The sequence below is a fragment of the Hemiscyllium ocellatum genome, chromosome 50, assembly GCF_020745735.1.
Source record: "Hemiscyllium ocellatum isolate sHemOce1 chromosome 50, sHemOce1.pat.X.cur, whole genome shotgun sequence".
NCBI lineage: Eukaryota > Metazoa > Chordata > Chondrichthyes > Orectolobiformes > Hemiscylliidae > Hemiscyllium > Hemiscyllium ocellatum.
Window position 1 is genome coordinate 4,461,158 of NC_083450.1, and position 27,518 is coordinate 4,488,675.

Below are 27,518 nucleotides of genomic sequence, written 5' to 3' on the forward strand. Positions count from 1 at the left end.
TAAATACAAGGGTGCGAGTGGACTCTTCCAGTTGAACTCTTCCTCTTGAACGGTCTGGGCTCTGGGCAACAGAAATGTTGTTGGAAACAATATTGTCACCTGTGCTGTCTGTCTGCAGAGGCAGCAGTTGCCTTGACCACGGGCTTCACCTTGCTTCTGAGTATTTGTACTGTACATAGTCTGCTTCTTGTCTGCCAACGGCCTCATTTGGGACACAGCCAAAGAGCAGGCTTACGTGGGTGGGGAGGGCAGGGAGAGGATGAGACGGTTCCACCTTTTGCCAGGTACAGGTGCCCACCTGTGTGAGCTCCTCGCACAGCTGACTGCCTGTTTCGTTCAGAGCGGGACTGGGGCTGGATCACAGACGCACTCTCCTCCGTCCCTGATTCCTGACCGCTCGGCTTTCTGATGTCACCTGGAAAGGTTTGCCTCTTGTTCTGCGTTCTCCTGGCTCGGGTCAGAGCCCCCAGTGAAGGCCCAGGTACAAGCCCTTAGCCTCAGACCAGAAGTGGGTTTAGAAGTAGCTAGCCTTATGTTTCAGAGGGTATTGGTGGATAATGTTGCTCAGAGGTTCAGGAGAGTGGGAAATTTAAATTTCGTATTGGGGTTGGGCAACGTTAGCTGAGAGGGAGGGGGTGTAAGGTCTGGAAGAGGTGACAGATAGGGAGGGGGTGTAAGGGGCTGTTGGAGGTGACAGATAGGGAGAGGGTGTAGGGACTGGAGGAGGGGACAGAGATAAGGTGGGGGTGTAGGGTCTGGAAAAGGTGACAGATAGGGAGGGGTGTAGGGGCTGTTGGAGGTGACAGATAGGGAGAGGGTGTAGGGACTGGAGGAGGGGACAGAGATAAGGTGGGGGTGTAGGGTCTGGAAAAGGTGACAGATAGGGAGGGGTGTAGGGGCTGTTGGAGGTGACAGATAGGGAGTGGGTATAGGAGCTGGAGGAGGGGACAGAGATAAGGAGGAGGTGTAGGGGTGGAGGAGGGGACAGAGCTAGGGAAGGGATGTAGGGATTGGAGGATGGGACAGATAAGGAGGAGGTGTACAGGCTGTAGGAGGTGACAGAGATAGTGAAGGCGTATAGGAGCTGTAGGAGGTGACAGGGAGGGAGTATAGCATGCTGGAGGAGTTGACAGGGAGGAGGTGTAGGGGCTGTAGGAGTTGACCGAGATAGGGTGGAAGTGATAGAGATGAGGAGGGAATGTAGGGGCTGTACACAGTTACGGTATAGGAAGTGGCTGAGGGAGTGAATGGTCTCAATGTGTTGGTGTATTGGGACCCAGTGTCGGTCAGCATGTACCGAGTGAGGCAGGCTGGGGGTGGGGGGCTGTGATGGAGCTGGGGTGCAGGAGCAGCAGAACTTTGGAGCTGCTGGGGTCGCATGCGGGTGGAATCGGGCAGTTGGCCAGAACTGTTCCGAAATTAGTCTGATGAGAATTCACCTTCTGGGCTGAGCACAGGAACACCGTGTCCCTGTGTGTGTCCATTTATAGCTGGCTCAGGAACAAAATGTTGTCTTCTTGAGCACAGTTTGTCCCCGGGAAAAGTATCAGGGGGGTGGGCGGGTGGTGGAAGGAAGGGGAGATGAGACTTACACGTATTACCATGGCGTTCCTTGTACACCAGACACCCTGTTGATGAAGTAAAGTTGGGTTTGGTGTAAGAAATAAGGAGACCAATCAAAACCGGAATCTCTCGCGGCGATCTTGTTTCTTCCAGAGAAACGATGGCTGGTGGATAACATGAGTGGGATGAGCTACGTTTGCCCTCGTGGGGGATCCATTTCAGTAATCGTGAGGTAATTATAACTTGCAGGAGACAAATGCTGAACTCTGGAGTCGGATGGGGCTGTGGGTTAGAGTTTAATTCTTAGTTCGTGAATCCAGTGTCTGCCACCTGTCCACCATCCTGGATTTCAAGCCTGTGTTCCCGTTCCTTTGGGAAACTGAGGCTCGATTTGCGCATTGTTTTGATGTTCTATTGGGCATGAAGCAGATGTGTGTTTGTACAGATTAGAGTGGTGCTGGAAAAGCACAGCAGGTCAGGCAGCATCTGAGGAGCAGGAAAATTAATACCCTATATAGCTGCAACATAACCTCCCTGCTTTTAAACTCAAATTCCATTTGCCTCCTTAATTACTTGTTATACCTGAAGACCAACCCTCTGTGATTATTCATGCACAAGATTCACCCAGGTCCCAGCATACTGCAACTTTTTACCATTCAGGTAATAATGCTTTTTGCTGTTAGATTAGATTACTTACAAGTGGAAACAGGCCCTTCAGCCCAACAAGTCCACACCAACCTGCCGACATTCCCCTACATTTACCCCTTACCTAACACTACAGGCAATTTAGCATGGCCAATTCACCTGACCTGCACAGGTTTGGACTGTGGGAGGAAACCGGAGCATCCGGAGGAAACCCACGCACACATGGGGACAATGTGCAAACTCCCCACAGTCAGTCGCCTGAGTCGGGAATTGAACCCAGGTCTCTGGCGCTGTGAGGCAGCAGTGCTAACCACTGTGCCACCGTGTCACCCTACCAAAGTGGATAACTTTCCTGCTTCTCAGATGCTGCCTGACCTGCTGTGCTTTTCAAGCACCATTCTAATCTTGACTCTAATCCCCAGTATCTGCAGTCCTCACTTTTGCCTGTGTATGTATAGCACCATTTAGAGTCACAGAGATGTACAGCAAGGAAACAGACACTTCGGTCCAACTCGTATATGCAGACCAGTTAATCACAATTTATATAGATGATTTGGAGTTGGGGATCACCTGTAGTGTGTCAAAGTTTGCAGATGACACTGAAGAGAGTGGCAAAGCAAAGTTCAAAGGACTGTGAAACTTTGCAGAGGAACATGGATACTTTAAGTGAGTGGGCGAAGGTCTGGCAGATAGAATGCAATGTCAATAAATGGGAAGTCATCCATTTTGGTAGGACTAACAGTAAAAAGGATTATTACCTGAGTGTCCTTGTGCATGAGTCACAGAAGGTTGGTCTGCAAGTAATTAAGAAGGCAAATGGAATGTTGTCATTCATTGCTAAAGGATTGAATTTAAAAGCAGGGAAATTATGCTGCAGCAATGTAGGATAGTGGTGAGGCCACACTTGGAGTACTGCATGCAGTTTTGGTCTGCTTACTTGATAAAGGGTGTACTGGCACTGGAAGGGGTGCACAGGAAGTTCATTAGGTTGATTCCGGAGTTGAGGGGGTTGGCTAATGAGGAGAAACTGAGTAGACTGGAATTATATTCATTGGAATTTAGAAGAATGAAGGGGGAATCTTATAGAAACATCCAAAGTGACGAAGGGAATAGACACTGGATGGTTCATTTTCATAGAATATGTAAGAATAGAATAAAATTTCATGAAATATTTAACATAGCAGTACAGAGGATGTTTCCACTGGCAGGTGAAACTAGGACAAGAGGGTATAGCCTCAAAGTTAGGGGAGCAGATGTAGGACTTAATTGAGGAGGAACTTCTTCACCCAGAGGATTGTAAGTCTATGAACTTCCCTTCCCAGTGAAGTAGTTGACGCTACTTCAGTAAATGTTTTTGAAGCTGAGATAGACTTTTTTTGAACAATAAAAGAATTAAGGGTTACGGTGAGAGGGTGGGTAAGTGGAGCTGAGTCCACAAATTGATCAGCCATGATCTTATTGAATGGTGGAGCAGGCTTGAAGGGCCAGACGGCCTACTCCTGCTCCTAGTTGTTATGTTCTTATCCTAACCTAACCTAATCCCATTTACCAGCATTTGGTCCATACCCCTCAAAACTTTTCATATCCCCATCCAGATGTCTGTTAAATGTTGTATTTGTACCAACTTCCTCTGGCAGCTCATTCCATACGCACACCACTATCTGCATGAAAACGTTGCCCCTTAGCTTCTTTATATATTTTCCCTCTCTCAACCTAAACCAATGCCCCCTAGTTCTGGATTCCCCCATTCTAGCGAAAAAAAACCTTGTCTATTTATCCTATCCATGCCCCTAATGATTTTATAAACCTCTATAGAGTCACCCCCAGCCTCTGATGCTCCAGGGAAAACACCCCCAGCCTATTCAGCGTCTTCCTGTAGCTCAAATCATCCAACTCTGACAACATCCTTGTAAATTTTTTCTGAACCCTTTCAAGTTTCACAACATCCTTCCGATAGGAGGGAGACCAGAATTGCACGCAATATTCCCACAGTGGCCTAGCCAATGTTCTGTACAGCCGCACCAAGACTTCCAAACTCCTATATTCAATGTTCTGTCCAATAAAAGAAAGCATACCAAATTCCTTCTTCAATTCTATCTACCTGTGACTCCACTTTCGAGAAACTTTGAATCTGCCCTCCAAAGTCTCTTTATCCAGCTCACTATTGAGTGTATAAGACCTTACCATTAAGTGTATAAGTCCTGCTCTGATTTGCCTTTCCAAAATGCAGCACCTCACATTTATTGAAGTTAAACTCCATCTGCTACTCCTCAGCCCATTAGCCCATCTGATCAAGATCCCATTGTAGTCTGAGGTAATCTTCGCTGTCCACCTCCTATGTTGGTGTCACCTGCAAACTTATTAACTATACCTCCTATGTTCACATCCAAATCATTTATATAAATGACGAAAAGCAGTGGACCCAGCACACCACTGCTCACAGACCTCCAGTCTGAAAAGCAACCCTCCACCACCACCCTCTGTCTTCTACCTTCAAGCCAGTTCTGTATACAAATGGCTAATTCTCACTGAAATCCATTAGATCTAACCTTGCTAACCCATCTACCATGAAGAACCTTGTTGAATGCCTTACTGAGTCCATATAGATCACGTCCACCACTCTGCCCTCATCAATCATCTTCATTTCTTCTTCAAAGAACTCAATCAGGTTCATAGAACAGTACAGCACAGAACAGGCCTTTCAGCCCACGATATTGTGCCGACCATTGATCCTCATGTAAGGTAAACCTAATGTGCGAACCCTCAAATTTCTGTGACCATATGCATGCCCAGTAGTCTCTTAAATATCCCCACTGACCTTGCTTCCACAATTGCTGTTGGCAATGCATTCCATGCTCTCACAACTCTCTGCGTAAAGAACCCGCCTCTGACATCCCCTCTATACTTTCCTCCAACCAGCTTAAAACCATGACCCCTCGTGTTAACAGTTTCTGCCCTGGGAAATAGTCTATGGCTATCGACTCCATCTAAGCCTCTCATTATCTTGTACACTTCTCTTCCATCTTTTTTCCAATGAAAAAAGTCCAAGCTCAGTCAACCTCTCTTCATAAGATAAGCCTTCCATTCCAGGCAGCATCCTGGTAAACCTCCTCTGAACCCTCTCCAAAGCATCCACATCTTTCCTATAATAGGGTGCCCAGAACTGGACACAGTATTCCAAGTGCGGTCTAACCAAAGTTTTATAGAGCTGCAATAAGATCTCCTAGCTCTTAAACTCAATCCCCCTGTTAATGAAAGCCAAAACACCTTTCTCAACACCCCTGTCCATTTGGGTGGCAATTTTAAGTGATCTATGTACCTGCACACCAAGATCCCGCTGTTACTCCACAGTGCCAAGAATCCTGTCTTTAATCCTGCACTCAGCTTTCAAAGTCGACCTTCCAAAATGCATCACTTTGCATTTATCCAGGTTGAACTCCATCTGCCACTTCTCAGCCCATCTCTGCATCCTGTCAATGTCACGCTGCAGCCTACAACAGTCCTCTATACTGTCAACGACATCTCCAACCTTTGTGTCGTCTGCAAACTTGCTAACCCATCCTTCAATCTCCTCATCCAAGTCATTAATAAAAATTACAAGGAGTAGAGGCCCAAGGACAGAGCCCTGTGGAACACCACTCACCACTGACTTCCAGGCAGAATACTTTCCTTCCACTACCACTCGCTGTCTTCTGTCGACCAGCCAATTCTGTATCCAGACAGCTAAATTTATCTGTATTCCATTCCTCCTGACCTTCTGAACAAGCCTACCATGGGGAACCTTATCAAATGCCTTGCTGAAGTCCATATACACCACTTCCACCGCTCGACCCTCATCAACTTGTCTAGTAACATCCTCAAATAACTCAATAAGATTCGTGAGGCATGACCTGCCCCTCACAAAGCCGTGCTGACTGCATTTAATCAAGCCATGCTCTTCCAGATGGTCATAAATCCTATCCCTCAGAATCCTTTCTAACACCTTGCAGACGACAGACGTGAGACTGACTGGTCTGTAATTGTTGGGGATTTCCCTATTTCCTTTCTTGAAGAGAGGATTACATTTGCCTCCCTCCAGTCCTCAGGTATGACTCTAGTGGAGAGCGAGGATGCAAAGATCTTCGCAAGCGGCGAAGCAATCACATTTCTCACTTCCCAAAGCAGCCGAGCCCTAGCCCGTGAGACATGATTTCCCATGCACAAAGCCATGTTTCTTATCTCTAATTAGCCCTTGCCTTTCCAAATGCATGTAAATCCTATCTCTCAGGATTTCCTTCAACAACTTGTCCACCATCAATGTCAGGCTCACCGGTCTATCGTTCCCTGACTTTTCCTTACCACCTTTCTTGAGTAGATTAGATTACTTACAGTGTAGAAACAGACCCTTTGGCCCAACAAGTCCACACCGACCCGCCGAAGCGCAACCCACCCATTCCCCTACATTTACCCCTTTACCTAACACAACGGGCAATTTAGCGTGGCCAATTCACCTGACCTGCACATCTTTGGACTGTAGGAGGAAACCAGAGCACCCGGAGGAAACCCACGCAGACACGGGGAGAATGTGCAAACTCCACACAGTCAGTCGCCTGAGTCGGGAATTGAACCCGGGTCTCTGGCGCTGTGAGGCAGCAGTGCTAACCACTATGCTACCATGCTGCCCCCGCAGCACCACGTTAGCCAACCTCCTGTTTTCTGGCACCTCACCTGTGACTATCGATAATGCAAATATCTCAGCAAGGGGCCCAGCTATCACTTCCCTCACTTCCCACAAAGTTCTAGGGTACACCTCATCAGGTCATGGGGATTTATCCACTTTTATGTGTTTTCAGACACCCAGCACCACCTCCTCTGTAATATGAACATTTTTCAGTATGTCACCATCTATTTCCCTACATTCTATATCTTCCATGTCTTTCTCCACATTTTGCATTAGTGTTTATTGCTCATTTAGTATCTCCCCCATCTCCTGTGATTCCACAGTTAGGCTGACTTGTTGATCTTTGAGGGGCCCTATTCTCTCCACAGTTACCCTTTTGTCTTTAATATATTTACAAAATTCCCTTGGATTCTCCTTAATCCTATTTGCCAAAGTTATCTCATGTTCCCTTTCTGCTGTCCTGATTTCCCTCACATATACTCCTGCTGCCTTTATACTCTTCTAAGGATTCACTCGATCTCTGCTGTCTATACCTGACATATGCTTCCTTCTTTCTCTTAACCAAAACCTCAATTTCTCTCATCATCCAGCATTCCCTACACTTACCAGCCTTTCCTTTCACCCTAACAGGAATACAGTTTCTCTGGCCTCTCCTTATCTCATTTTTGAAGATGTCCTATTTTCCAACTGTCCCTTTACCTGCGAATATCTGCCCCCCATCAACTTTTGAAAGTTCTTGCCTAATATTGTCAAAAGTGGCATTCCTCCAATTTAGAACTTCAACTTTTAGATCCGGTCTATCCTTTTCCATCACTATTTTAAAACTACTAAAATTATGGTTGCTGGTCCCAAAGTACTGACACCTCAGCCACCTACCCTGCCCTATTTCCCAAGAGTAGGTCAAGTTTTTCAGCTTCTCTAGTAGGTACATCCATATACTGAATCAGAAATTTTTTTTGTACAGACTCAACAAATTCATCTCCATCTAAACCCTTAATGGTATATTTGGAAAATTAAAATCCCCTACCATAACTAATCTGTTATTCTTACCGATAACTGAAATCTCCTTACAAATATGTTTCTCACTTTCCCACTGACTATTGGCAGGGGTGGGGTTGGGGGGGTGGTGCGGGGGAGTGGGGGGGGGAAGGGGTTCTATAATACAATCCCAATGAAATGTTTCTCCCTTTCCTATTTCTCAGTTCCATCCAAATAATTTCCTGGACATATTCCCGCGAATATCCTCCCTAAGTACAGCTGTAATACTATCCTTTTCCAAACCACTACTCCCCCTCCTCTCTTGCCCCCCCCACCTTTCTATCCTTCTTATAGCATTTGTATCCTGGAACATTTAGCTGCCAGTCCTGTCCATCCCTAAGCCACATTTCTGTAATTGCTATGATATCCTAGTCTCATGTTCCTAACCATGGGACTGGTTATGATTTCATCCATCTTCCCTGTTAGGCCTCTTGCGTCGAAATAAATGCAGTTTAATTTATCAGTCTAACCTTGTTCTCTGGTTTGTTCCTGCCTGCCCTGACTGAGTCATTCCCTTTCCCAACTGTACCGGTCTCAAGTTGATCTTTTTCCTCACTATTTCCCTAGGTCCCACCTTTCCCCCACCTTACTGGTTTAAATCCTCCTGAGAACCCCTGCCAGTACATTAGTTCCCTTCCAATTCGATGCAACCCATCCTCCTTGTACAGGTCACTTCTACCCCAGATCCAAAATCTGAACCCTTCTCCTCTGCACCAACTCCCCAACCACAATCCATTTGTTCTACTCTCATCTTCCTACCCTCACTGCTCATAGCACTAGGAGTAATCCAGATATTGCTACACTTGAGTACCTCCTTTCTAAATTCCTGCCTAACTTTCTATATTCTCCCTTCAGAATCTCATCCTTTTCCCTTCCTATGTCGTTAGTTCCCATGTGTACAATGACCTCCTGCTGGTCCATCTCCCTTTTGCAAACATTTTACATCCTCTCCATGATATCCTTGATCCTGGCACCGGGGGGGTGGAATATCTGTCCATGTCTCTGACTGGAGAGTCCCTAAAATAATCGATTGCTTGGAACCCAACAAATCCCTCATTACTTCAGAGCCATTCTTGGTACCAGAAATTTGGCTGTTCATGCTGAGAGTCCGTCACTCCCTACATTTTCCAAAACAGCATACTTGCTGGAGATGGGGATAGCCCCTGGAGAATACATGCACAATCTGCCTACCCCTTCCTACCTTTCCTGGCATTAACCCATCTACCTGGCTTTTCTCCCTTCCTTTAACTGCCATCCATCACACCCACTAGCTCCTGTAAATTCCTTATTACCTGTACCTGCTGCTCCCCCGACTGATCCATGCGATCTGATAGGATTCGGAACCAAAGACACTTCCTGTAGACGTAATCATCAGTAACATAGAAACTGTCCCTAAACTGCCACATCTGACAAGAAGAGCACATCACTCTACTAAAGGCCAGCTTTGCTCCTTCAAAATCTACAGACCCAGAAAATAGCACCATCTTATTGCTCCTAAGAAAAACAAGTGTTCTAGGCCAACTTAGCACTTACGGTTTGCATTTTAAAAATTTAATCAAGGGACAGATTTTAATGAACCATAAACTCATTATTGTAGATTTACAGCAAGGCTACACTTAAGAAATGAACACGTATTTGTTCAGTTCTCCCATGCAGGTTCCTCCAAGGTCAGCTGTGAATTTCGCTGTTTGTTCATTTTTCCTGCACGCACTCCGACGTCCAGAGATACTTGAACTCAAACAGCAAAGGCAGTAACTGTGCAGATTCACTGCTGTGTCAGTTCGCAGTACAGGTTTCTGTCTCTGACCATGTGGTCACTGCCTTTGTCTGTCTGCCTCCTGTTTAAAGCGTGGTTGTTTTGATCTTTCGTCCCCCGACGATCCAAAACAACGCAACAGTTTATAAGACAGTAATAGCAGGTCCTGAAATTTGAGGAGTTCACCTCCAAAACCTCACAGCTCTTACAGCCACAACTTTTCACTATCTTGGGTTACTCAAAGTTGTACCTTAAGGATATTTTCCTTTGTATAATCGACCTGCTCATTGATATTGTCAAACACCACTGGACCGTATGAGAGTTGAATCCGGGTCTCCTGGGCCGGAGGAACGGATGGTGCACTGCACCACAAGAGGCCTTATCACATCTTTACAGGACAGAATGAGGCCCTTCGGCCCAACGTGTCTGACCCAGTCATCAAACGTCCATGTATTCTGAACAAAATCTGAAAGGTCTATTGACGTTGTAAGTCAGAAACAAAAACAGAAATTGCTGGCAGGGAGAAATCAGAATTAACATTTCGGGTTGAGTTCTGAGGAAGTGACCTTTGACTCGAAATAATAACTCTGATTTCTCTCTACAGGCGCTGCTAGACCTGCTGAGCTTTTTCACCTATTTTTGTTCCATATATTCTGATTCAATTTTCAAGCATTTGGCTTGTGTGCTGTGTGTGTTCATACTCAGGATCCCGCTCAGTGCAAACAGAAAGAAAATTCACACAGTGCCTATTTCACAAAAAGAGCAACACCCAGGAACCTTCAGTTCCATCCAGATATTTTCAAATCCAACTGCTCAGAGATATTGCTACTGGAGCAGAATGGGACATGAACACAGGCCTGCTGTCTCAGAGGAAGGGTTACTACCATTGCACCACAAAAAAAAACCCCTTGTCTCCTGTTCATCTACCTCCGCTGTAATAATCGCTCACGATGACATCCTGTTCTGGGAGTATTTGATGGGGACAGTGGGGAGGGAGCTTTACTCTGTATCTAGCCCCATGCTGACCCTGATCTGGGAGTGTTTGATGGGGGGAACAGTGTAGAGGGAGCTTTACTCTGTATCTAACCCTGTGCTGTCCCTGATCTGGGAGTGTTTGATGGGGACAGTGGGGAGGGAGCTTTACTTTGTATCTAGCCCCATGCTGTCCCTGTCAGGGAGTATTTGATGGGAGGATAGTTTACAGGGAACATTACTCCGTATCTAACCCCTTGCTGTGGCTGTCCTGGGAGTGTGTGGAGGTCATTTTCTCATTACAGATAATCACTTTGTTAACACAGATGTCAATAAAAAGGAAGAACAGACTCAAAGTAATTGGTGGATGGATTGATCAACGAGTTGAGAGGTTTGTGGGCGGCGCGCTGGCACAGTGGTTAGCACTGCTGCCTCACAGCGCCAGAGACCCGGGTTCAATTCCCACCTCAGGCAATTGACTGCGTGGGTTCTCCCCGTGGCTGCGTGGGTTTCCTCCGGGTGCTCCGGTTTCCTCCCACAGTCCAAAGATGTGCGGGTCAGGTGAATTGGCCATGCTAAATATCCCGCAGTGTTAGGTAAGGGGTAAATGTATGAGTGGATTGCACTTTGGTGGGTCAGTGTGGACTTGTTGGGCTGAAGGGCCTGTTTCCACACTGTAAGTAATCTAATCTAATTTTAAGTGTTCACCCAGAGGATGGTGGGCACCTGGAGCTCATAACAGGATGGAGGCTCATCCCGTCATCAAAAGCACCATTCCCAAACAGCTCACACATGAAACACTTGCAAAGAATTGTCTAATGTGTGATGCAATTCAGCAATAGAGCAGCATTTATTTCTGAATTTGTGAGGAATTACAACTGGCAACCAATTTAGAATGGTCAGCCGGGCATCTGTATGTGTGGAAAGCTACTTGTGTTCATACACAGGCAGAAAGAGCATTTACACAAACAGTACTTGTTTGACAAAGACACACATGCAGGCAAAACAGAGAGCTGAGCAAGGGTCACTGGAACAGAAACGTTAACTCTGATTTACAGATGCCGCCAAACCTTCTGAGCTTTTCCAGCAATTTCTGTTTTTCTGCGAATAGAGTTTCCCTTTTCTTTCCCTCTGTTGGAGAGGGTTGTACTGTCTCATACACCCGCATATCCTGAGTCTCATTTGCACCTCTTTCTGCTTTGTTCTCTAATAATCATTCTCTATCTCACCCACATGTACACACATTTTTATTTTCCTTTGCCGAACTCTGTTATAATGTCACTCACGTACGCACTTTATCTCACTTTTCTATTTGTCTCCGATAATAATAATTAGATGATAAATACGAGGTGTTGCATTTTGTTAAATCAAACCGGGGAGGATTTACACAGTTAATGGTAGGGCCCTGGGGAGGATTGTCGAATAGAGAGACACATTTCAAGTACACATTTCCTTCTAAGTAGACAGGGCGGTGAAGAAGGCATTTGGCATGCTTACCTTCATTGGTGAATGCATTGAGTATAAGAGTTGGGACGTCAAGTTGTGGCTGTACAGGACATTGGTGAATCCACTTTTGGAATACCGCATACAGTTTTAGTCACTCTGCGATAAGGAGGGTGTTAATAAACTGGAAAATGTGCAGAAATGATTAAAAGGATGTTATCGAGACTGTTGGGTTTAAGATATATGATTTTTTTTTCACTGCAGCATAGGAGGTTGAGGGGACAATCTTATAGAGGTTTATAACGGTGGCACAGTGGTTAGCACTGCTGCCTCACAGCGCCCGAGACCCGGGTTCAATTCCCGACTCAGGCGACAGACTGTGTGGAGTTTGCACGTTCTCCCCGTGTCTGCGTGGGTTTCCTCCGGGTGCTCCGGTTTCCTCCCACATTCCAAAGATGTGCGGGTCAGGTGAATTGGCCATGCTAAATTGCCTGTAGTGTTAGGTAAAGGGTAAATGTAGGGGTATGGGTGGGTTGCGCTTCGGCGGGTCGGTGTGGACTTGTTGGGCCGAAGGGCCTGTTTCCACACTAAGTAATCTAATCTAATCTATAAACGGGGAGAATGCGGGTAAGTGGAGTTGAAATGCCCATCAGCCATGATTGAATGGCAGAGTGGACTTGATGGGCCGAATGGCCTTACTTCCACTCCTATGTCTTATGGTCTTAAACGCATGAGTGGCATAGAAAAGGTGAATAGCAAAGGTCTTTTTCATTGGGTAGGGTGGATCAAAACTAGAGGGCATGGGTTTAAGGTGAGAGGAAAAAGATTTGAAAGGGCTACGAGGAGCAACTTTTCCATGCAGAGGATGGTTCCAATCTGAAATGAGCTGACAGAGGAAGTGATAGAAGCTGCATGAATTGGAATGGTTTAGAGGGATATGGGCCAAACGCAGGCAAATGGGACTAGTTTAGTTTGGGAAACCTAGTGTAGGCATGGGCTGGTTGGGCCGAAGGGTCTGTTTCTATGCTGGATGACTATGAGTATAACACAGTTTCATTTATAGTTCTCTCTCCTGGAGACTGTTAAAATGTCCCTCTCTCTTTCTCTCTCTCTCTCTCTCCCCCCCCCCCCCCCCATCACCCCTGTCCCTCTCCCTCCCTCCCCCTCTGTCTGTCTGTGTCTCTCTCTCTCTCTCTCTCTCTCACACACAGAGTCCCATCTCCATCTCTCTCTCTGTGCTAGATGCTGTAATAATATTCAGAGAGACACAGACAATCAAGTGGTCTCTGAAGACTGTTATGATAGTATATGCACACACAGACACGAAAAGCCATGGTCTCACCTTAATTTCCCTCTGCTGGCTGCACTTATAATCACACCCCTCTGCATATGCGAACAGAACATGCAAAGTCTCGCTTCAGAGGTTTTACTCTGTATCTAAACCCTTTCCTGGGGGTGTTTGAAGGGGGACCGAGTTTTTGGGGGGGGGGGGGGGGGGGGGCTTTACTCTGTATCTAACGCCATGCTGCTCCTGTCCTGGGAGTCTATTTTTCTCATTATGGAAAATCACACTGTGAAGGGAAAGATCGTCAACTAGTGCGCACAAATGTCAAGTAATTGGTGGAAAGGTTGATCAGGGAATTGAAAACAAAAATGTTTTTATGTAGAGGATGGTGGGGCTCTGGAGCTCACAGCTCAGCTGGACGGTGCAAGCAGGAATGCTCATCCCATTGTGAAAAATTCCATTCTCAAACAGCTCATGCTTGCAAAGTTGCAACACAGTGACTAGTGTAAGATGTGATTCAGCAACAGGTCAGCATTTGCAGCATAATTCTGAATCTGTGAGGAATTACTTTGACAAGCAATTTTCGATTGTTAGTCACACGTGCAATATGTTGAATTTGTTTGTAAAAAGAACATTTTTACACACTGCGCCTGCTTCAACCAAACAGAACCGGCACTGGCTTCTCATCAATGACCTGATCAATCAGAGTCAACACGTTTCAGCTGCTTTTGGAATATTGTGTGCAATTCTGGTCTCCTTCCTATCGGAAGGATGTGGTGAAACCTGAAAGAGTTCAGAAAAGATTTACAAGGATGTTGCCAGAGTTGGAGGATTTGAGCTATAGGGAGAGGCTGAACAGGCTGGGGCTGTTTTCCCTGGAGTGTCAGAGGCTGAGGGGTGACCTTATAGAGGTTTACAAAATTATGAGGGGCATGGATAGGATAAATAGACAAGGTCTTTTGACTGGGCAGGGGAATCTGTGACTAGGGGACATAGGTTTAGGGTGAGAGGGGAAAGATGTAAAAGGGACTCGAGAGGCAACATTTTCACACAGAGGGTGGTGCGTGTATGGAATGAGCTGCCAGAGGAAGTGGTGGAGGCTGGTACAATTCCAACATTTAAAAGGCACCTGGATGAGTATATGAATAGGAAGGGTTTAAAGGGACATGGACAAAGTGCTGGCAAATGGGACTAGATTAGGTTAGGATATCTGGTCAGCATGGATGAGTTTCTCCGAAGGGTCAGTTTCCATGCTGTACATCTCTATGCCTCCACGTCTGGTTTAAAATTTGAACAAAACTAGGCATTTAACTGTTCCTCTGCATGAATGACTGCAAGTCTTCAACCACTCAGACTCCATTTGACTCCCAGTCAACATGCTAGAGCAGTATCAATCTCGGTTTTCCCATTGAATCAGTATTCTTGCGTAGTGTCCTGAAAAGTGCCAGATGCATAAGGTGCCTGTTTCCAGCAATACTCAGGTTTTGAGCTCGCAGACAACCATTTGGAGAGGCCCTTACCATAACCTGTAATGTTACATACCCAGAGCTGGGGAGTGAGGTGAAACCAGATACCTCTGTTTGGCATCATAGAACATAGAACATAGAACATAGAAGAATATAGCGCAGTACAGGCCCTTCGGCCCTCGATGTTGCACCGAATCAAGCCCACCTAACCTACACTAGCCCACTATCCTCCATATGCCTATCCAATGCCCGTTTAAATGCCCATAAAGAGGGAGAGTCCACCATTGTTACTGGCAGGGCATTCCATGAACTCACAACGAGCTGAGTAAAGAATCTACCCCTAACATCTGTCCTATACCTACCTCCCCTTAATTTAAAGCTATGCCCCCTCGTCATAGCTGACTCCATATGTGGAAAAAAGGTTCTCATTGTCAACCTTATCTAAACCCCTAATCATCTTGTACACCTCTATCAAGTCACCCCTAAACCTTCTTTTCTCCAATGAAAACAGCCCCAAGTGCCTCAGCCTTTCCTCATACGATCTTCCGACCATACCATACCAGGCAACATCCTGGTAAACCTCCTCTGCACCCGTTCCAGTGCCTCCACATCCTTCTTATAGTATGGTGACCAAAACTGCACACAATACTCCAGATGCGGCCGCACCAGAGTCTTATACAACTGCAACATGACCTCAGGACTCCGGAACTCAATTCCTCTACCAATTAAAGCCAGTACGCCATATGCCTTCTTCACAGTTGCCTACGTATCTGGGTGGCAACTTTCAGAGATCCGTGTACATGGACACCAAGATCCCTCTGCTCATCCACACTACCAAGTATCCGACCATTAGCCCAGTACCCCATCTTCTTGTTACTCTTGGACAGTATATGCTGCATGTTCCCCTTAGACAGCTTTTCCATGTCTCTGTCATCTCTAATCATAATCGTTGCAACCTTTTCTTCCGCAACCAGCCAGTTCAACAACAAGACTGACGAGCGAGTCTGGGACTTTGCCTGTAAGGCCACCTTCAGAGGGATCATCAACTGCAGTTGGACCGATTACGTCAACAATTTCGATGAAGGCATCAACTTCTCCTGCCCTTCCGAGTCACTGATTTGTGGGGTGGAAAATCTCCGACTTCCTAAGCACAAGGATCGGAAGTAATGCTCTTCTTTCCCTTGGATTATTGGATAAATTGTTTGTGTGCTGACACTCTTTCTTGCCAGTCTTTCATACCACTAGGTTGTGCTTTGATGTACATTTGGCCCGGGCCATGCTGAGCTTGCAGTTGCAAAATTATCTGGAGTTACTGGGTCTCTACAAGTTGCAGTTCCCCACACCTTTCCAAACAGCATCACCGGTCTCTGTTCTACCGTGACAGCTCTGACACTAAACTTCAATCTGTCTCTCTCCTCCTCGCTGTCAGTCAAGCTCCCCCATCCTTTCTCTCTTAACCTCTCTCAACATCCTTCCCTCTGCGCTGTCTCTCTCACTCACCTTCAGTCAGACCCTCCCCTTGCTCACTCCCTCTCTCGTTCCCACTCTTACCTCCCTCACCCCACTCTCTTCCCTCTTGCTCTCCCCTCGTGCTCTCTGTTGCTCTCTTTCACTCCCCTCCCTCTGTTACTCTCTCTCCCTCCCCTATCTTTCTCTATCTCTCCCTCTCTCCCTGCATCTCACACACATACTCTCTCTTCCTGACCTTCTTTCTCACACGCCTTCCTCTCTTACTGTCCCTCTTGCTCTCTACTCTGTCTCCCTCACTCTGTCTCTTTCTTCCTGTCATCCTCTTTTCTCCTTCCTCCCTCGTTGCCTCTGTACCCCTCCCTCATCCACCTTTTTTCTCACCCCTGCATCTTTCACTCTGTCTCTGTCATATCCCTCCATCCCGTTCTCTCACAATTTCCTGTCTCTCTCACCTTCTTCTCCTCCTCTCATTCCCTCCTTGTATCGACCACTCTCTTTCTCCTTTCCCCTCTCTCTCTCTCTCTCTCTCTCTCTCACTGTCTCTCTTGCTAACACACACACACACACACACTCTCTCTCTCACTCCCTTCTCTCTTCCTCTCCCTTTCTCTCTCTTACCATCCCCTCTCCCAGTCACTCCCTCCCACACTTCATAGTCTTATTCTCTCTTGCACTCTCTCTATCTCACTGTCCTGTTACAGACCCGACCAAACCCTCTCAAAATGTCAGAAAATAGTCTAAACTCGAACTCTTTGTTATTCTGAAGGTAAATGTAAGGTGTTGCATTCCAGATGCAGTTCGATTGGTAAAACTACTGGATTTAAAGCAAACCACATTTTGTTGATCACCTATAGTTGAAATACAACAACTGAATGATGGAATTGGAATAACTTAACTCTATAGGAAAACTTAACAGGAAAGTAGATGCAGTAGCTATCTGTTATCTGTTATCTGTTCCAATATGGTAGCATCCCATAAACACAACCTTGGCAAAAGGCAAACTCAATAAAACAGATTATCTCACACACAACTCCAGCAGGAGGAAGACAACCCACAGCTTTTGGGTGTAACAAGGGAAGGATAACAATGGCGTCCACTTCTTCAAGACCCCATCAGCAACTGCTGAAAATTAAAACTAAAATTCCTGATTCCGTGAGAGTTTGACTGCACCCATTCATATTGTTCCAACTGTTCGGGGAAAAAAAACCCCAAAACCTAACAAGCTGTTTACTCTAGTGCCTCTGGTAGAATTCTTGGCAACTTTGCCTTAAGAGTTTCTTCAAAAGAAATCCAGGGCAAATAACCTTTTAAAGTCACAATATTGTCACATCTCCCCTCTTAAAAAAATGAGCCATCAATATACAAAAATAGCTTAATTTTTTAAAAAAACCTTTATTCTTGTGTTATTATTATGCAAAACATTGACTCGAAGCATGAGAACAGTCAGCACTACAGGCCATTATAGTCTTCTCCTGCTACTGAATGCCTCTGTCTCCCTTCACCAAAGTCGTGACAGTGTCTTGGCAGTTATGTTCTTTTGTTGAAAATGTGTTGCTGGAAAAGCGCAGCAGGTCAGGCAGCATCCAAGGAGCAGGAGATTCGACGTTGCGGGCATAAGCCCTTCTTCAGGAATCTTTTGTCCTGCCACATGTATCCTTTTCAAATTGAACGGCTGAAATAATGAGCTCCATCTACAACGTCTGGAATATTTGTCCTTAAATTTTCCCCAAACACTTTAAGGGGTTATACAATTGTCGCAGACCCATTCCTGGCAATATAAATGTTGAAATGTTGCAACTCCAACATCAAGCTCAACATTTTCTCAATGATCAAATATTTCTGTGAAGGATTATTCCATTTTCTGGGAAAAAAATATACCTAATAGGTCTTTCTATCTTCTTATTGTCTTCTTGCAGGAGTACAGCACTGACACCCATAAGACCATAAGACATAGGAGTGGAAGTAAGGCCGTTCGGCCCATCGAGTCCATTCAATCATGGCTGATGGGCATTTCAACTCCACTTACCTGCATTCTCCCCGTAGCCCTTAATTCCTTGTGACATCAAGAACTTATCAATCTCTGCCTTGAAGACATTTAGCGTCCTGGCCTCCACTACACTCCGCAGCAATGAATTCCACAGGCCCACCACTCTCTGGCTGAAGAAATGTCTCCGCATTTCTGTTCTGAATTGACCCCCTCTAATTCTAAGGCTGTGCCCACGGGTCCTAGTCTCCCCGCCTAACGGAAACAATTTCCTAGCGTCCACCCTTTCCAAACCATGTATTATCTTGTAAGTTTCTATTAGATCTCCCCTTAACCTTCTAAACTCCAATGAGTACAATCCCAGGATCCTCAGCTGTTCCTCGTTTGTTAGACCAACCATTCCAGGGATCATCCGTGTGAATCTCCGCTGGACACACTCCAGTGCCAGTGTGTCCTTCCTGAGGTGTGGGGCCCAAAACTGGACACAGTATTCTAAATGGGGCCTAACCAGAGCTTTATAAAGTCTCAGTAACACATCGCTCTTTTATATTCCAACCCTCTTGAGATAAATGACAACATTGCATTCGCTTTCTTAATCACGGATTCAACCTGCATGTTTACCTTTAGAGAATCCTCAACTAGCACTCCCAGATCCCTTTGTACTTTGGCTTTATGAATTTTCTCACCGTTTAGAAAGTAGTCCATGCTTGTATTCTTTTTTCCAAAGTGCAAGACCTCGCATTTGCTCACATTGAACTCCATCAGCCATTTCCTGGACCACTCTCCCAAACTGTCTAGATACTTCTGCAGCCTCTCCACTTCCTCAGTACTACCTGCCTGTCCACCTATCGTCGTATCATCAGCAAACTTCGCTAGAATGCCCCCAGTTCCTTCATCCAGATCATTAATATATAACATGAACAGCCCCAACGCTGAACCCTGTGGGACACCGCTTGTCACCGGCTGCCATTCCAAAAAAGAACCTCTTTTCCCAACTCTCTGCCTTCTGTCAGACAGCCAATCCTCAATCCATGCCAGTAGCTCACCTTGAACACCATGGGCCCTCACCTTACTCAGCAGCCTCCCGTGTGGCACCTTACCAAAGGCCTTTTGGAAGTCTAGAAAAACCACATCCACTGGGTTTCCCTGGTCTAACCTAATTGTCACCTCTTCAAAGAATTCTAACAGGTTTGTCAGGCATGACCTCCCCTTACTAAATCCATGTTGACTTGTTCTAATCCGACCCTGCTCTTCCAAGAATTTAGAAAGCTCATCCTTAACGATGGATTCTAGAATTTTACCAACAACCGAGGTTAGGCTAATTGGCCTATAATTTTCCATCTTTTGTCTTGATCCTTTCTTGAACAAGGGGGTTACAACAGTGATCTTCCAATCATCCGGGACTTTCTCTGACTCCAGTGACTTTTGAAAGATCACAACCAACGCCTCCACCATTTCCTCAGCCACCTCCCTCAGAACTCTAGGATGTAGCTCATCGGGGCCAGAAGATTTGTCAATTTTAAGACCTTTTAGCTTTTCTAGCACTATCTCTTTTGTAATGGCAACCATACTCAACTCAGCCCCCTGACTCCCTTTAATTGTTGGGATATTACTCATGTCTTCCACTGTGAATACTGACGCAAAGTACTTATTAAGTTCTCCAGCTATTTCCTTAGCTCCCATCACTAGCCTTCCAGCATCAGTTTGAAGTGGCCCAATGCCTACTTTTGCCTGTTGTTTGTTCCTTATGTATTGAAAGAAACTTTTACTATCATTTCTAATATTACTGGCTAGCCTACCTTCATATTTGATCCCCTCCTTCCTTATTTCTCTCTTTGTTATCCTCTGTTTGTTTTTGTAGCCTTCCCAATCTTCTGATTTCCCAGTGCTCTTGGCCACTTTATAGGATCTCTCCTTTTCTTTGATACATTTCCTGACTTCCTTTGTCAGCCATGGCTGTCTAATCCCTCCCCGGATAATCTTTCTTTTCTTGGGGATGAACCTCTGTACTGTGTCCTCAATTATACCCACAAATTCCTGCCATTTTTGCTCTACTGTCTTCCCCGCTAGGCTCTGCTTCCAGTCGATTTTCATCAGTTCCTCTCTCATGCCCTCATAATTACCTTTGTTTAACTGTAACACCATTACATCCAATTTTGCCTTCTCTCTTTCAAACTGCAGATTGAACTCTACCATATTATGATCGCTGCTTCCTAAGTGTTCCCTTACTTTAAGATCTTTTATAAAATCTGGTTCATTACATAACACTAGGTCCAAAATAGCCTGCTCCATGACAAGCTGTTCCAAAAAGCCACCCTGTAAGCATTCCAAGAATTCCATTTCTTTGGATCCACTGGCAACATTATTTACCCAGTCCACCTGCATATTGAAGTCTCCCATGATCACCATGACCTTGCCTCTCTGACATGCCTTCTCTATTTCCCGGTACATGTTGAGCCCCTGGTCCTGACCACTGTTAGGAGGTCTGTACATAGCTCCCATTATGGTTTTTTTGCCTTTGAGGTTCCTCAATTCCACCCACACAGACTCCACACCATCTGACGCTATGTCATTCAGTGCCATAAATGTAACTATTTTCTTAACTAACAAGGCCACCCCACGCCCTCTGCCTATCTCCCTGTCTTTTCGATAAGTTGTAAATCCTTGGATGTTTAACTGCCAGTCCTGAACCCCCTGCAACCATGTGTCTGTGATGCCTACCACATCAGAAGCATTCATGATGATCTGTGCCGTTAGTTCATCTACTTTGTTACGAATGCTACGAGCATTCAGGTAAACCTTAATGCTAACATTCTTATCATTAGAGATATTGGAAGTCATAAGATGTCCTAAGTTATCCTTCCTTTTTGTTGCATTCCTAATCTGCCTCAAGGTTAAATCCACCTGGACACATGCTATCCTGCTGCTTATCTTTCCATTGAACTCCGTGCTCCCTGTCACTTTCACTTTCCCTTCCCCCCAACTCAAAAGTTTAAAGTCCTACTGACCACCCTATTTATCCCCTTCGCTAGAACATTGGTACCTGATCGGTTCAGGTGGAGACTGTCCCAACGGTGCAGATCCCCCCAGTTCCAAAACTGATGCCGATGCCCCATGAAATGGAATCCCTCTCTCCCACACCAATCCCTTAGCCACGTGTTTACTTCCCTAATTTTCTTATCCCATCCAATTGGCACGTGGCTCAGGCAGTAATCCGGAGATTATGACCCTTGAGGACCTGTACTTCAATTTCCTTCCTAGTGCTTCATAATCCCCAAACAGGTCCTCCACCCTAGCTTTGCCTATGTTGTTAGTACCAACGTGGACCACAGCAACTGGATCCTCCCCCTCCCGCTCCAGTATCCTTTCAAGCCGGTCGGTGATGTCCCGCACCCTGGCACTGGGCAGGCGACACACCATGCGAGACTCCCGATCCGGCTTGCATAGGATACTATCTGTCCCCCTAATTATAGAATCCCCTATAACAACGACTTGCCTTTTTGCTCCCCCTGCTTGAATGGCCTTCTGCACCATGGTGCCGTGGTCAGCTGGCTCATCCTGTCCAGAGCCCTTTTCCTCATCCATACAGGGAGCAAGAATCTCATACCTGTTGGACAAGGTCAAGGGCTGAGGCTCCTGCACTCCTGAACTCAAGGTCCCCCTGCCTGCCTCACTTACAGTCACACTCTGATGTCCCTGATCACTGACTGAATGTGAATTACTTAATCTCCCAGGTGTGACTGCCTCCTGAAACAAAGCGTCCAGGTAACTCTCCCCCTCCCGGATGTGTCACAGTTGAAGCTCAGATTCCAGATCATCAACTTTGTTGTTCCAGCAACCAACACTTGCTGCAGATGTGGTCACTGCCATTCACAATGGGATCAGCCAGCTCCCACATCATACAGCTACAGCACATCACCTGCCCAGCCATCTCGGCTTAGTTAATTACTTTATTACTTTGCATATGTTTGAGTTAAAATACTTTCTGATACCTCTCTGCTATAGTCTTTTTCTAAAAACCAATGAATAGATACACCATAAAAAATAAAGTTTTAACCATTCACTGATAAAGAAATAGAAAATCCTTACCTTAACAAACCAGAGTCCTATTTTTGGTTAGAGGAGGGGGGTGGAGACACGTGTAGTGTCTCGGGTTCAGCCACTGCCCAGATATATTACCGACAGTCCCCTGGTCATCGCTCCTGCTCTTCCTGCTTATTAGCTAGGTTAGAGGAGGAGGGCGGGTGGGAGACACTACAGTAGTAGAGTCTCGGGTTTAGCTGTCTTGCTGATATATACGGTCACTGCTTTCCTTCCCAGCTGCCCCTCCGGTCCTCGTCACTTCCTCCGTTGCTCCCGCTGCTTCTCTGCTGCTGCTCGCACTTAAAATGGCCGTTGGCGTCGAAGGGTGAGTACTTATCCTCACTGCTTACCTTCCTGGCTACACCTCTGGTCCCCGTCACTTCCTCTGCTGCTCCCGCTCCTTCTGTGAAAGAGAAAAACACCGCTGCCCGCTACCAATAAGTAATTTTAATAAAAACTGCCTTATCTTATCTGCAGTCTTCCAAGTTCGTCCTACCTCCGCTGCTGCTCGCACTTAAAAACACATCACTCACATCGATAGCCTTGAATGGCTCTGTGTAATTTGATTAACACAGATTTCAGGCTGTCAAATGTCTTCTGACAGTCCCCAGTCCACTGAACATAGAACGTGGAACAGCACAGCACAGTACAGGCGCTTCGGTCCTCAATGTTTAGATTAGATTAGGTTACTTACAGTGTGGAAACAGGCCCTTCGGCCCAACAAGTCCACACCGACCCACCGAAGAGCAATCCACCCATACCCCTACATTTACCCGTTTACCAAACACTACGAGCATCTTTGGACTGTGGGAGGAAGCCAGAGCACTCGGAGGAAACCCATGTAGGCACAGGGAGAATATGCAAACTCCACACAGACAGTTACCCAAGGCTGGAATCGAACCTGGGTCCCTGATGCTGTGAAGCAGCAGTGCTAACCACTGAGCCACTGTGCCACCTATAATGTTGTGCCAACCTTTTATCCTACTCGAAGATCAAACTAACTTACATACCCTTTATTTCACTATCATCCCTGTGTCTATCCAAGATTTGTTTAAATGTCCCTTTCTGAAACTTTCTACACTTTTTCAAAACGTCAGTCAGTGGAGCAACCACACTGCTAAAATTTGGGATGAACTTCTGATGAAAAATCACTCTATTCCAGGAATCGTAGTACTGCCTGTTTTTTTTTTGATGGTATGGGAAACTCCCCAGTAATCTGCTAGTGTCAAATGTCATGGTCTAGGAATGTCAATTCACTCTTAACCAGGTTTATCACTAAACCTGTCGCCCAAAATCAATCAAACAATTCTGACAGATGCTGCAAATATTCCTTCCATGTCTGACTCAAAATCGCCATGTCGTCGATGTACACCACACAATTGGAAAATCCCGAACAGATGTTCTTGGCTTGTCTTTGAAATGTGGCTGGCATAATTTGCATACCAAATGAAGTGCCTTTAAATTGGCACAGTCACAAAAGCTGAAATTGTCCCCACTCTTTCGAATAAAGGTACTTGTGAGCATCCTATAAGCAAGTCCAACTTTGAAATGAAAGTTGCTTATCGCACCCTCTCAATATCGTCTTTTGAACCTGGAATAGAATATGAATCAGATTTTGTAATGACACTGACTTTGCAATAGTCCGCACATATTCATTGGTACCATCTGGTTTTGGCACTGTGACAAACAAAGCTCACTCACTTCAATAATTTCAGTCTGAGACAAGATCTGAATCAGTAGTGCCCTTTATTCCACACTTACAAGTGGTGTGATGTCCACAAGGCAGGGACAAAATACACTGAATTCAACAAATACTCGATATTTACATAATTTGGTTCCTACATTTTTTTTCTTATTTCATTGTTTCCCCCCCCATTTTACATCCTCCACTTCCCTAAGACCGGTACCCATTGCTCCTGTTTATCTCTTGTCTTATCCAGCCTTGTCTGTAACAAAATGCTTATTCCTGTTCTCACAAGGCCATTTGACCTCATCCTGCTGTGGGCACATTCTTGCCTTACCATTATTTACTCCATCCATCTGTGCTGCCCCTCTCAGCCTCTTATCATTAAGACCCTTTTAATTGGGGTTTGCTCCTGTGTTTCTGTAAAAGTGGGAAACAGATGTTTATACCTACTGTTTATACAGGCATATTTAGTTTAACTGCCTCTCCCCACACCATCTTATCTAGTGCCTGTATTTTTTTCCATTGTTTTTCAGTCCCGTTTCTTTCTTGTATGCATTTTTAGCTAATACCAAAAAACAATTATGCATTTCCTCCACATCGTTCCCATTCTTGTTGACTCAGCTCCTGGCTGAAACAATTACACACTGATGTGAGTTCATTCATCTTGTATCAGAAATTATAATTGCAGAATTGCAGAAGTAACATTAATTTACCTACATCCCACAGCACTATTAATATGGGTGAGCTACGGCCACTGCAACCCACTTTGATTATGTTGTCTTTGAGCATGCGTTCAATATCTTTTTGAACCTGTGCCAAATTTAGGTTGCTGTGTCAAAACGGATGTTGCTTAATTGGAACAGGATTTCCTATACCTATACCATGTGTAATTAGATTAGTAGTTCCCAATTTATTTCCACATACCTCCTCATGTGATGCTAATAACTCTTTCAGGTCTTTTCAATGGATGTTAATTCAATAACTTACCCCAATTACGAGAACTGCCTCGTTGTCCAATTTAAATTGAGGAATGTACAATTGAGAATCATTAGAATTTGGTTCTTCACTCTGTACTGTACCAGTCACACATTCTCCTTTTGCTTTCTTCCCCTCTCTAAATACCTTTCAAGCATATTCACATGACATGCTTTGTGAGATTTCTTTATATCAAATGTTCTTACCAAATAATTCACCTCACTTAATTTCTTTTTAATTTAATAAGCCCCACTAAACCTGACTTTTAAATGTTCATCTACGACTGGAAGTAACGCGAACACTTTATCTCAGTTAACAAAATGTACATTTTTGATATTCTTGTCAGTTTCCTGTTTCGTCACATGCTGTGCTATTTTAAATGCTGTCTAGCAAACTCACCAACTGTACTTGATCTTTCTCTAAAATTTGATCTATTTTTCACCCCCTTATCCATCTGTCAAAGTTACTTTAAAACTCAAAGTATATTGGGACAGGTTCCCTCCTTAGATTCCCGAAACATTGTCGATAGACTCTGTTCCTAACTCATATGCACTTAAGATGCCTCAGGGATGTATTATGGGCCTGATAGATGAGACTCAATGATGTGCTCTCGGTTTGTGTTCACCTGCAGGTGGAAGTTCTACTGCTGCGGCAAGTACACAGTGTGCTATGCCAACTGTGCATGGACTGACTATGTGAATGAGTCCAGAGAGTACTTCAGCTGGCTCGTCCCAAAGGGATTTTATCTGGTGGGCGCTGTACGTTACCATGACAGTAATGGCAAGTATGTAATACTCCCTCCCCCTCGTTGCAATTCTTTTGACTCAACTGTACACATTCACCTCCCCTCTATCTGTCCAAATGCACACAATCTTTCTTTTCTTCCCACCCATCACTATACAATACTCCCACACTGGACATGGGCAAGCTATTCAGCTGTGGGCTCCATTATGATGTGACCTGAATCTGCTCTCTCTGCTCTTTGAACCTTATTGTTATGATGTGCTACGTTATGGAGACAGAACCAAATTAGCCTTTGTATCTGCATATTCACAATACAATAAAATTAAAACCTTAAAAGATACTGAAAATTGACCCCAATCTGTCCTAATAAGATCTTTTTCGAATACCAACCTCAGACTTGGTGAATAGTCAATTCTTGACACCAGTTTGTACCTTAAATAAAAGAATTAGGAATTTATTCACAATATGCCAACTATCGTCAAGCAAGATTGAGCATGAAATAATTAATCTATGCTGGAAACCTTGTGTATTCAGTGCCATTCATTAGGTGGGCGGCACGGTGGCACAGTGGTTAGCACTGCTGCCTCACAGTGCCTGAAACCCGGGTTCAATTCCTGACTCAGGCTGTGTTCAATTCCCGCCTGTGTGGAGTTTGCACGTTCTCCCCGTGTCTGCGTGGGTTTCCTCCGGGTGCTCCGGTTTCCTCCCACAGTCCAAAGATGTGCGGGTCAGGTGAATTGGCCATGCTAAATTGCCCGTAGTGTTAGGTACGGGGTAAATGTAGGGGTATGGGTGGGTTGCGCTTCGGCGGGTCGGTGTGAACTTGTTGGGCCAAAGGGCCTGTTTCCACACTGTAAGTAATCTAAAGTAAAGAAGTTACAGGCTAAACAATAATAAAAAAAAAACTGGCCACATTTCTTGAATGGTTCTCATTGTGCATTATTCCACGGGCAGATGATGGTAGTTTTTTGGTTGACTTTATGAAGGCTTCCATCAGCGTTGCTTTTATAGTTCACTCAGATAAAGGCAGTAATGTCTATAATTTTGTTTTCTATTCTCTGAACTTCCTAAATCTGATAAAGGAGGTTAAACAGAGATCCTACAAATCATCAATAGCAAAGATTCGTTTTGTTCACAGAAGAGACAGTCTAAAACCCAATTCAAACTCTGACCACTTCCTGAAAAACTGACCACCTCCTCTACAAGGTCCCTGCTACTATTCAACAACTACTAACTGCTTGAGCAGAATGTCTTTTCCAGACATGCCGGAATCAACGACCAGGTATTGACCTCATTAATGGTCTTCTTTTTCCCCAGGTATTGAACCCATTAATGGCCAACTCCTGCTCTCTGTTTAAGCACAATGCTCTTCCCTGGTGACAAAGCAAGTGCAAAACCTAATGACCAGGAACCAAACTGCAATTAGCTTCCAGCCCTGGCCTCACAGATAAACGAAAGCTTGTTTTTCTTTCAACACAAGTTGTTACCAGCAATCCAAAAGTTATCTTTACTCACAGTTCACTGCTCCAAACCAAAATTGATAAAACACTTAAAACAAAAATGATGAAATATCAGTGAAGGTTCGAACAGATGGAGGTTTCTTTAATGTTCCTTCAGTGTATGAAATGCCCCCTGACATTTTTGATTTCTCTTCCAGCAAACGCCGTTGGCAGTACCGATACTGTGCGATGTTCCCCACCGTTCTGCCTACCTTATGATTGCTTCATGTTGCAATAAAGAGATTGAT

General features: G+C 45.1%; 1 protein-coding gene across 3 annotated transcripts; it reads left to right on the forward strand.

Annotated features, from left to right (window-relative positions):
- Positions 1–280: 280 nt before the first annotated feature.
- Positions 281–27,518, forward strand: LOC132805610 (hemagglutinin/amebocyte aggregation factor-like). 3 transcript variants are annotated; one of them, XM_060820754.1, is made up of 5 exons: positions 281–481; positions 1,717–1,795; positions 15,803–15,991; positions 25,659–25,811; positions 27,429–27,518. In XM_060820754.1, exons 1-5 carry the CDS (start codon positions 409–411, stop codon positions 27,487–27,489), a joined length of 555 nt encoding a protein of 184 aa, XP_060676737.1. In that variant the 5' UTR covers positions 281–408; the 3' UTR covers positions 27,490–27,518. The 3 variants fall into 3 exon arrangements, with proteins under 3 accessions (XP_060676737.1, XP_060676739.1, XP_060676738.1); XM_060820756.1 differs by having other exon boundaries at positions 281–423; positions 1,624–1,795; XM_060820755.1 differs by having other exon boundaries at positions 281–423.